The sequence below is a fragment of the Vanellus vanellus genome (genome assembly GCF_965231255.1).
Source record: "Vanellus vanellus genome assembly, chromosome: 18".
Taxonomy (NCBI): Eukaryota; Metazoa; Chordata; class Aves; order Charadriiformes; family Charadriidae; genus Vanellus; species Vanellus vanellus.
This window is the reverse complement of record NC_138923.1, coordinates 13,456,027-13,468,155: the sequence shown is the minus strand read 5'-3', so window position 1 is coordinate 13,468,155 and position 12,129 is coordinate 13,456,027. Positions and strand designations below refer to the sequence as shown.

General features: G+C 42.9%; 1 protein-coding gene across 1 annotated transcript in view; it reads left to right on the top strand.

Annotated features, from left to right (window-relative positions):
* Nucleotides 1-6,949: 6,949 nt before the first annotated feature.
* GARNL3 (GTPase activating Rap/RanGAP domain like 3) overlaps nucleotides 6,950-12,129 on the top strand; it is a gene marked incomplete at its 5' end in the record, with an annotated part of 46,704 nt that continues 41,524 nt past the window's right edge. Inside the window, one exon of the mRNA XM_082492786.1 lies at nucleotides 6,950-7,005. Coding sequence (XP_082348912.1) covers nucleotides 6,950-7,005 — 56 coding nt within the window. The remainder of the gene's footprint in view (nucleotides 7,006-12,129) is intronic.

Here is a 12,129-nt window from a genome sequence, read left to right as displayed (position 1 = left end):
AGGTATTTAAAGTATTTTAATTACTGAGAATAATTGGTTTTATGGAAATGGCTGGCTCAGCCAGTTACCCACAAAAATAGCTAGTTCAATCAATCTTGTGTAGTTTCCAGTGCATTTTAGAAGATAATTACTTTAGTTCGAGCTTTGTAATATACCTTCCCCCCCCCCCCCAAGAAATACAGTTTAGTGGTCATGTTTTGTTTCTCCATAAAAATCATAGAATCATAGAATGGTTCGAGTTGGAGTAAATTAGACATTTTGTGCATTAACCTTCTTAAAAATATTCATTGAAGCTTTATCACTGTGTTGGAGTTGCCCCTGGTTCTTGTTTTTTTCCTAACAGCATTATGATTTGGGATTTATTTGCTTTACTGGATTTTAATTGGATTTTTACCCTTCTCTGCATCAGCTGTGTCATTACAAGAACTTTTCCCCCATTTCTAGTAAGCCAGAACTGTCATTCCTATACCAAATTCTCCACTGCATGCTTAGATTCTGCCTGTCTGCTTGGTGTCAAATGTGATGCTGACCACACTTCAGAGAATAATATTGTGGGGCTTCTAGCTTCTTACTTTTAAGTAAAATTTTTATTTTAGTATTTCATCTCTGCACAAACTGTGATGACTGGCTTTTCCTCAGTATTCAGTTACAGCGCTGTCTAGATATGTGAACTCCCATCGCTTTTCATCTGGCAGGCAAGTTGCCATGCATGCCCACTGTTTTAGTCACATAGTGCGAATGGAAGTCATTCTGGCGTGGCATCGTGACTTGAGAGCAGCATTGCACAGCAAGTCTGACCTACCTGCTTGGCTGTCTTGGAACTGACTAGTTTCTGCTACTCGCAGGCATACTGAATAGGTGTACTTTCTGCAGAAAATTCTCTTCAGATGACTGAAATGATGTTCTACCTTTACAATCCATTAAATGATCAGTGCACAGCAGGGTAGTAAGAAGCAGCTGAGGGTCTACTCCTTCTGGGTCTCTTGCCTTGCTACTGCTGTAGGTTTTTCTGGAATTCTCTTTTGCTAAGTATAAACTATTTTCCTACTTCCTCTGCGCCGATGGTTGTAATTTTTAAGGTCTTAATCCATTTTATCACCAAGCAAATGCATATATGTCTATATATAGTTTAAGAGCTTACTTGAAGTACTTTGTCTGCCATTCTGTATGGTGGTTTTGCAAGCAGGCTGGACTTTGGCCTTTGAAAGCCTTCAGAGTTGGCAACTATGCTACACTGGATGTAGAATCTCAAACTTGCCCAGGCTGTGCACTTCAGGTCTGTACAGGTTCGTTGAATGCATAGTGTAAAGGGGAAAGCTTGGAAGTAGTAATGGTGAGTAAAGGTTTGGCTGAGCACTAGAAATGTTTTTGTCTGGATGGAAGGTAATGCAGACCTCTAATCTCTGGTCAAGATTAGAGTGACCTGAATTCTACCTAAGTCCCTAACTGGCTAAATACATTTGAAGGTTCAAAACCAAGGAGATGATAGAAAACGCTGCCTATGTGGACTTACGTAGAATTTGAGCCATCTTACTCTAGTCCTGTATGTGCCCAGGGTTCTCATGACCTCATTACTGCTTTTACAAACATTTAAAAAACCCACCCAAACTCCAGTTGTGAAAAATACGAGTGGTTTTGATTTCGTCTAATAAATGAAATCAAACATACCTTCTCTCTTTGGATCGTTGTACGTTATCTGAGTACTTTGTACCGCGTGCTTCAGGAGAACATGAGAGAGAGATCACCAGTGGAGAGTTACAAAATGTTTTTTCTATAAAGCGAAAGTTCATCCTTCTGAAGTGTTACTAAAAGTGAGGTTTTGGTCTTTTGGGAAAGTCAAGGAGATAAAATTGATTGATAAAGTTGTTTTGAAACTTTAATTGTAGTGTTACTTGTCAGGCTGAAACAGACCACCTCTATTCCTGTCTAAGAGTCTGCAGTAATTTTAGAAGTATATTCCTTGTCTGCAGGGTGTTGGGGATCTCATCTGTCCTGAAGTTTGCTTGAAAATAAACTTGTTTTGTAATGCCTTAACAAAAGTAATGATAAAGAATCCTTGTTTTGAGAGAAGAATAGCCCTATTTGAAATCACTGTCGGTACAGACATCACGTCTGGTGAATTTTGCTCTTTGGTCTTTATATAATCCATATAAAATGGACGTGAATGACCCATGCTATTATAAAGGTGGAAGCAGATTAGGGGAGATGTAATTCTGGAAGTTAAACAAAGAAAGTAGAGGTTCATTTTGATGAACCTTCAGGTTTATTACCATCCTGTATCTTTTCCAGCGAATAACTTCTTTTTCTTAATATTCCCATAATTCTGTTTCTCGGACTTTCTTCTTTGTAAGTCATAGGCTGTAGGCTTTTTTTGTCTGTCCCTTCCTTTAAATATTCTCTCTTTCTTTCTCAGTACATATGTTTATAAAATCCATTTTTATTTATTATGTTGTAGGTTTTTTTTTTTTTCATTTGGGGGAAGTATGGAACTTGACACAGAATCAGCAGATTCTGCTGATAAAATAAAGCTATGGCAGTTCTGCTGTTTGTTTGCCAGCCTCTTACTGCAGAGACATGCTGCATCCTGCAACAGAATACTAGAAACATCTGTCATTGCTAAAAGCTGCCAACAGGAATCCCAAATTTTAGCTGGACAGCGTCCAAGCCAGTGCATTTGCAGCATACCTCTTTAGACACTCATTTTTAGACACTCATTTTTAGACACTCATACCTTTTTAGACACTCACATTTTCTTAATTTGCTACTACCTTTCTCATTTCCATCTTTGTGTGCTTGTTGTTTGAGAAAATGGGAAAAGAATTGCGGCATGTTGTAAGGGAGGCAGCCCTTGGTGTAACAAATTGTGGTTTTTATCGTGTTCAAGATTTATTGCAGCATTGAAGTTATTGCATGCTACAGAAATGCTTTTTTTTTTTTTTTTTTTTTCAAACATTTAAAAAAAAAAACAAACTTCAAACTTAAATTTTTGTGGCTCTTTTTCATGCAGAGGCTCTGTGCTTGCATTCCATCCTGGCTGGAATTTTAGCACACTGTTAGACTTCAGTATGGCATAAGACAGGCCCAGAACTTTTTCAGGCTTTCCATTTCAAGAGACATACTTAGAAAGCAATTGACTGAGAAGTTGTTGCAATTGCTAAGATCTATGCAGAAGTATGTTTCTTTGCTGTTTGAAAGACTGTTTGTGTTTTAAAAGTTAGTATTCTTCAGGATGACAAAGGGGCACCACAGAGCAAATACGTAAGTTTGAATGAGTGCATGTATTCATATTAACTCTGTTTCATACCTAGTGCACAGAAGGGAAGAGGAATGAGGTAAATGACAATGGCATTAAAGTGGAAATTAAATACTTTTAGTGGAAGGTTCTTTCGGTTTCATTATTTCCATGGAAGTAGGTTCTTCTGAAGGAACAAGAGAAATGAGGAACAAGCCTCATTTTTGGCAATCTTGTAAAGCAATCCAGATATTTAGAGAGAAGGAAAGTTGTGGTTGAGAGCAAAATACTGAGTAGGGGTTATTGTTGGTATTTGTTTCAATAAAGATTTTTGTTTCTTTAGTATAGAAGTTCCTTTTAAGTTACTAGGTTAAGTAGGTATGTAGGTATGCATACTTATGTTTGTTAGGGTATTTCTTCATATATAAGCAGTTAGCTTTGAGTTTACAGTGTTATTAGTTGAAATTTACTTTCAGGTGGCACATGGTTGGATTTGTGTTTGGACATTTAACTTATGATGTAATGAGCTCTATACAGGTAGTCTACAAACAAATTACAGTGTCTTATTTTACTGGGCTAAAATAAATTATTTTCATTGATTTCTAAAACTGGAGGTGGTTTCCATGCATGGGAGATAATCCTTCAAAATCACAAACAATATTTAGTGATAGAGTTAACTAGTGCAAAATATTGTTTGCAGTAATTAACAAGTTATCTTCTGGGAGTTTCTTGCCTGTAGACATAGGGTTTTTTAGATTTAATTTTGAAAAACAAAGATGTAGTTGCTAAGATACAGATTCGTATCTCCTGTCAGTTTTGAGGATTTGTCGGGGGACAGACTGTAGGAGATTGACCCTTGTCCATACATTTAGCATTGAGTAAAAGCACAATAATATAGTTAATGAAAGAAGATTATTCCCCAAATTGTTAAATATTTCTGATTTAAATTTGATGGCATTATTTCTAGCTGGAAGAACTATGAAATGCTAGTTATCTGTATGAGGAAAAAGGCAGTGTACAGGAGAATGTGTGAAGAGATGTTACTCCAAGAGTTGCATAGAAGTCTCACTGTATTTTAGCACTGGGGATAAATAAATAAATAAATAAATAAATAAAAAGGCATATTTAAAGTTTGCTCATTGAGCGTTATTTTGCAGACTTAGATGCGGCCATCAACTGCCTGTGTACAGAGATACGCTTCTCTAGGAATAACAGCCAGGTTTTGGAGAAAGACTGGGTGCATGGGTATGATTTTTTGATTCGGACCTGAGGTGCTGTTTGCCAAACTGGGCAGCTGTGGGACATGTAACTTGCAGGTGGTCCTACGGGATGATGTGAGGTTCAGAATAATACTATGCTGGGTTCCAAACACATTTTGTCACTTCATTCATGCATGCTCTTTGCTCAAATCAATCAATCATTAAACTCACAATCCAACTGTATCCTGTTAATTCCCTGGTTAACCAAAAAGAGTCTCTCCCTACCGTTTTTTAAAGACCTTTTTTTTTTTTAAGCCCAAGTTACTTTATTGAGGAGCTGATAGTGTGACTCCTCAAGCACAATGGCAGAATTGACAGCAAAGGGTGATGCTGTGACATAGAAGTAACTAACTGGTGGAGGGTGCAGACTCACTTAGAATTGCTTCCAGAAGCTCCATTGGGAAGCTATCCCCAGGAGTCGACATGTTGGAAACTTCACTTATAGAAGATCCAAATGGGTCTTAACTCTAATAAGCTTTAGTATTCTATGTTGTCTGAATTCTTCAAGGCAAGGCTAATGATTGACAAAACTCCGTAGCAGTACATCACCAGCTTGAGTCCAGCCCAGATCAGCATTAATTAAAAGTTGTTCTTTGGTGGCTTCTACTGCATAATGGGTGTCCTTTGCCCTCTTGTGTCACTCTTCATTTTCTAGTGGCTGACAGAATAAGCAGAGACCCAGAATTATATGAATTCTGGAAATTGAACTGTCTTTTAATGCTAGGGAAGCTTTTCATTACTTTCAAACCTCAAGTAGAGTTTTAATATATTACCTGAAGTTACTATTTTGTAATAATTTTTGTAAAGAAAGATAAGAATATGTACACAAACACTCATTGTGGTTTACTACATGGATGGCTGCTGTATTTAATAATACACAGTAATGCGGTTCATTACAAAACATACAAGCAATTGAAATTACTGAAGAAATTTGTATAAACAGAATACAGTCATCCAGGTTATGGTTACTCAAGACATAAGCTGTTACTTTAGTAAAACATTGGCTCATCTTTAGTTATAATAGCTGATTGTAATATTGGTCCTACTAAAAAGTTTTAAAATACATCCTCACACAGTCAAATACTTTCCGTCACCTTGCCATGCTTTGATTCCCAATGCAGCGGTTCAAATCTTGCTCCAGTACCCCTGTCACATGACAAGCATAGACTGTGTTTGCATCCTGAAAAGGTAGAGAACAATAGTGTGTGTCACAGGACAACACAGAGGGAAGAGCTTCACACACTTGAAAGTGCTGCTGTTTTGTTATATGTTAGACTTTTAAAGTCACACAGGTGAAGATTGTTTAGGACTCGATTGCAATGAAGTGGGCTGGTGCCAGCCTAGCAAGACAAAGACTCTGCCCATGTGCAGTCTGACTTTTTGACTTTGCTAAAGAAATAGTACTGCACTGAGCTGTGATTCCTTCCCTGGTAAGGTTTAACCCTGCTGGCCCATTGTGATTGAGCATGACAGAGAATATCAGTCTGGGAGATCACTGCACTTCTAAAGATGCTGAGCTGTAGGTGAACAGGTTGAAACATTTTATGTGCCCATGGGAAAGTAAGAGATCAGCAAGGAAGACTGTAAACACGCTGAAATGGCCCGCACCTGAGGTGTTGAGAAACACATGTATTGCACTAATTGGTGTTTAGTCTTGTATGCTTGACAAGCGGAACAGCTGTGTTTAGATAACAGAGGCCGGAGATGGACTCGGAGGCGCCTGTCGACAGGCTTGAGACTCCTGCCCTGCTGTGAGAAAGGTGACAGCGCAGTGGAAAACTGTGTCTGTGTGAACCCACCAGCAGGTTCGGACTCTGGCTAACAAGGACTCCCTCTCTCAAAAACACTCTCTAGCAAGGACGAGCTCCACGGTGCGTGTTCCCGCCTGCGTGCCTCTGCCCGGCTCTGCTTCGGAGATGCCCCGGTTTGTGAGGTATCGAGAATAAATTTGCTCTTTGCGTTTCATCCGTGGTTTTGTGGTTGTTCCTGAGTCCTGCCCCTGCCGGGTGCCTTTACCGGTGCAACGGTGGTCGCGTTAATCCCGAGTTCTGGAACGCAGCGGGGACCGCAGGTGGATGGAGAGCTGGCAGAGCGTTGTGCTCCTATTAAATAGCGACCGGCTCCGAGATAACGGCTCGGCGGGAGCTGGCTCCCCTACCGCGCCGCGCCCACCGAGCCGCTGCTTGCGATGGGCACTACCGGCCCGGGCTCCCGGTTCCGGGGGCGCGGGGCCGGGCCGGGGCCGCGCCGCTTGCCCGCTCGCCCGGGACTACAGCTCCCGGCGGGCCCTGCCAGCGGCCGGCGCGCCGCCTGAGTGGCTCGCGGGCCGGGGGGGGGCGCGCGGCGGCCGCGCGCCGGGGCAGCGGGATGTGCGCGCGGGGCGCCCGTCGCCTCTCCCGCGCGGGACGGAGCGGCGGGAGCGACGCTGGCAGAGCGAGGCCTGCGACCGGCCGCCCGCATGGAGCTGAGCAGCGCAGAGGCGGCCTCCACCCGCTTCCTCGGCCTCACTCAGCGGTACCGGAGTCAGGGAGGCGGGGGCCGGGCTCGGGCGGGGCGCGGCGCGGGCCCGCGCTGTCTGTGGTGGAGAGGCGGTGCTGTGCTTCCACCGACCGCGGGGCTGGAGGAGCCGCCGCAGCGGCGGCGCAGGAGGCTGCCGCGCGGAGGGGCGGCCGGGCGGCCCTCGGTCAGTGGAGCGGCGGGGGTTCTGGGGGCGCGGCCGCCTCCCTCGGGGGCCGCTGCGGGTGGCGCGGGCGGGGCCCGGGCGAGCGTCCTCGGGACCGGCCCCGCAGCGTGTTCCGCGGCCGCGACGGCCCGTCTGCTGAGTCGGCCTCCTCAACGGAGAGAGATGCGCCGATAGTGGCGGGCGGAGGTCTGGGCCGTCAGGAGGGCGGCGAGCCCCAGGCGCGTGCGGGCTGTGTCGCTGTGGTCACACCGATGCTGTCTGCGAACTCGCCCCCTTCTGCCGCTGCCCTCTAGGCCAAATGCTGTCCAGTGCCAAACTCCTGAAAGACAAAGACACTAGGATCCTAAAAATACACGCCTACGTTTAGATTAGCAAATATTCTTAAACTTGCTCTGTTGTTCGACTTCCAAGTCTGCTGAAGTTTGCAGGAGCTTCTGCTGAAATGGGAGGAAGCTGGTCCTCTGCTCTCCCTCATCACTGTACATTTATACCGCAGCACCCGTGTTCCCAAACAGATGGGAGAGGGAAGTAGGGTATACCTTGGGTGCTGTACAAATGTGTATAAGATGGGTTTTTTTCATGTGGATAAAGGCTCATCTGTATTAAAACACATTGCAATATAGTGAAATTTTAAATTATTAAGCCAAACTGGTCTGAGCCACTGGTAAACCACGTAAGTATTTCAGTGCTGGCAGTTCATCTTAATGGGATGAAAACTATTTTAAAACTGTTATAACGGGAGCAACAGTGTTTTTCTGATGTAGATCAGGTCAGGACTGAGGAAGGGTGTAATCCAATGAAGAAAATTAATAAAAGCTAATATTAATCACAGCATATTTTTTAAATTAGATGATGCGACATGTCAGAGAACTGATGAGTAAAAATCTTGGTGGTAACCAATAATGGAAAGCCAAAGAACAGAGCAGGCCAGAATTCATTGAGTAATATGTGCATTTATGCAAATACCTTGATAATGTAAATCTTACCTATGCATAAATTGAGGCTAAGATGCTTAACTTTCATGAGATTGTCTGTGTAGCATTTATGTTGATGTGAGATTCTGCTTTAAGTGCTTGATACAAAGCAGATGACAAGTATGGCATGAAGTAAAAGCGTGATATGAAGTAGTTAGGTTGAGAAGAAGCAGAAATTAGCATTGGACACAGTTCTGATTTTTAAAAGGACTGGTAGCATGCTTGAAAGTTAGGTATGTTTTAGGTACTTTGAATTGGGATGCAAATGGATAAGAATATTAACATTAAAACACTATTTTTTAAATCAACAGTTTACTCAGATATACTTCTGTTTTTTAAATAGCAAGAATGGTGTCAGAAAAATGCTTTTGATAACAAAGGGTGTGGTTTCTGGTAAGACAATGTATTTCTTTAAATTATTGGAATGTAGTTTGTGGAGAGGGTAGGAGCATAAACTTTTCAGGGGCACAGGCTGTTCTTTATGCTTTTTCTGATCTTGTTTGTGTTTTCCATCTATATCGTGTGGTCTAAGAAAGTGGATTATTTCTCCCATTAAACTTGCTTGCTCTTGGTGTTCTCCTCTGCATCATTTGATGAATATACCCAGTCTCGCTGCATCTGTGAATCTCTGTACCCTTAGTAAAGACAGATCTTAGGTATTTGGGCTGGAACAAAGTCCTCTGGGTTCACTTTACAAGGCATGCATAGATATCACATCTTTCTTTTTCACCTGTGTCACCGTAGGTGTCCAACCACGGGATTGCACTGGAGGCTGGCTGTGGTATTGTGGTAACTCCTCTCAAGACCTGATGAACAATGGTGTGAAGCCTCTGCCAGTTTCATTGCAGAATGTGACAGTGCTGTCTCCTTGTTATTTTATGTATGCTGCTGTTGGCTACTGTCTGCATGCTTATCACTGTGTCTGTCATGCAGTGACAACTGAAACAGCCCTGCTACCCATCATTCTGTGGCCAGCAAAGCTGATGAAATGTAAAATGTTGGAGTGCCTCCTCAAGGCAGCTATTTTATGGCTTGCCATTATGGAAATGCTAAAACCAAAATAATCTAATACCCATACTGGGATTGTTTAGATAAAAAGTTTTTTTTTTTTTTGAGAATCTGGAATAGACAATATATATTAATGTGATAGAGAATATGGTTTTGTAGACATCATACCAGTTGTGAAGAGCTTTGTATTTTCAAGTGCAGGTAAACCATAAGTTTGTGGATCAGATGTTCTCCTCCAACATCCTCTCACTCATGGACATCAGGGAATATTTATGGTGAATCTTTCCTTGGGCTCATTGGCCTCCAGAACTTTGCTAGAAGCAATGTTGAGTACACCTGACAGAGTGCGGATGACAATCATCTTTTCCATGTTCAGGAAAAAAAAAGATTTGTGTGGTAGAACCCAAACTTACTCTGCACCTCACATTGTTTTTTGTCTTGTTGTGACTCTCTGGTTGGGAAATGTTACTGCTGTAGTCATTGTTGGGATGTATCTTAATGATCTTACACTGGTCTGATCTTAACTAAGGTTATGTGGTCGGCTCTTAATTGCGCCACCATGTTTCAGACATTACTTTCCAGGCTGTTTAGCTGGGCTGCCAGACATATACCTTAACATACGTTTTGACTTTTTGTAGTTTTAAATTAATGGCTTTCCTGTGATGTCCTCCTTTAACTCAATAGCCCAGTAGTTTGTTACATTAGTGCACTCATGTGTGATATACCTATATCATCTATCTGGACTTCTGTAAGGCCTTTGACAGGGTCCCCCACAACATCCTTCTCTCTAAATTGGAGAGATATAGATTTGATGGGTGGACTGTTTAGCGGATGCAGAATTGGTTGGATGGTTGCATCCAGAGAGTACTGGACAATGGCTCAATGTCCAGACGGAGATCGGTGACAAGTGGTGTCCCTCAGGGGTCCGTATTGGGACCAGTACTGTTTAATATCTTTATCGATGACATAGACAGTGGGATCAAGTGCACCCTCAGCAAGTTTGCAGATGACGCCAAGTTGAGTGGTGTGGTTGACACATCTGAGGGACGGGATGCCATCTGGAGGGACCTGGACAAGCTCAAGAAGTGGACACATGTGAACCTCATGAGGTTCGACAAGGCCAGGTGCAGGATCCTGTGCCTGGGTCAGGGCAACCCTTGGTATCCATACAGGCTAGGGGATGAAGGGATGGAGAGCAGCCCTGCTGAGAAGGACTTGGGGGCACTGGTGGCTGAAAAGCTGGCCGTGAGCCGGCAATGTGCACTGGCAGCCCACGAAGCCAACTGCATCCTGGTCTGCATCCCCAGCAGCATGGCCAGCAGGGCGAGGAAGGGGATTCTGCCCCTCTGCTCTGCTCTGGGGAGACCCCCCTGCAGTTCTGCTCTGGGGCCCCCAACAGGAGAAGGACATGGACCTGTTGGAGCGAGTCCAGAGGAGGCCATGAAGATGGTCCGAAGGCTGGAGCCCCTCTTCTGTGAGGACAGGCTGAGAGAGTTGGGGGTGTTCAGCCTGGAGAAGAGAAGGCTCTGGGGAGACCTTATTGCGGCCTTTCAGTACTTAAAGGGTGCTTATAAGAAGGATGGGGACAGACTTTTTAGCAGGGCCTGTTGCAACAGGACAAGGGGCAATGGTTTTAAACTAAAAGAGGGTAGATTTAGACTACATGTAAGGAAGAAATGTTTTATGCTGACGGTGGTGAAACACTGGTCCAGGTTGCCCAAAGGGGTGGTGGATGCCCCATCCCTGGAAATGTTCCAGGTCAAGTTGGACGGGGATCTGAGCAACATGGTCTAGTTGAAGACATCTCTGCTCATGGCAGGGGGTTGAACTAGATGGCCTTTAAAGGTCCCTTCTGACCCAAACCATTTGATGATTCATTTCTTAGTTATACAATTTGGTTCTGAATACTCTTTTCATATTGTATTTTTTAAAGCTTTTTGTTAGCTACCGACTTTGTTATCTCTGCAGCATTAATACATCTCAGTGTACTTTTCCTGATAGAGTTTGACCTTCACTCAGCTGAAAAATCACTGAATTACAGTATGGGACTTAGTTTGTGTGTATGCAGACAGTTCCAAAATGCCTTCATAACTCCCTGGGTTTATCAGGCAGGTAATTCACGAGACGACATTTTCCTCTAGTTTCATGCATTTTGAGGTTAGCTTTGCCACAAGGGAGAAAGTAGTTCGGTTTTATAAACATCAGCTTGCTTTTTCTCCTGCTTTGTGGAGCTATCGCATGACTGATGAAAGTCTCTAAAAATTATCCAGGTGGAGATGGTTCCATTCAAAGCCCAGTAGGCTGTATGCTCTTTGTGGTGACTTTCTAATTTGCATTATGGTGTTTGGGGTTGTCCAGATGTCAGACACACAGAATTGTGACCTGGGTTTCCCAAGACTTGAAAAGACTTACTGTGCTAGTGACTGTTGTTGGATTTATTTATTTTATTTTTTTAATGAACTCCTTGAATTGTCATCTTACATACATTTCTTCATTTGATCAAAGACTGAATTTCAGAGCTCAGTGACAGCAAAATCTCTCTTGACTGCTGTTTCCATAACATTCTGCTACCAGTACTGATGGTGACAAATGTTCATTGATCGGAATTGCTTTTACAGTGGTTTCTAAGGCAACTAGCACACCTAGCTGCAAAAATGAATTTTGTAGAACAAAAGTAGCACACACAGAAAATGCTAGCACTACCACGATTACCTGATTTTTTGTTATTTAAAAAAAAAAAAAGAACCCCCCCCAATACCTTAGAATATATTGCAAAAGAGGCATTCCATCTGTTCCATGAAGCATCTGCTAAATTTCATGTGTATGTCAAAATGTAGGAACTCTAAAAGTTGCATTTGATGCATTACTACTTTTTAGGTTTTGTCTGACCTCTCAGAAATGTGTGAAGAGGCAAAAGATTGCTTTCAGCCCGTACAAAACTGAACTTGGTAACTCTTGGAAGGGGAAATAAAA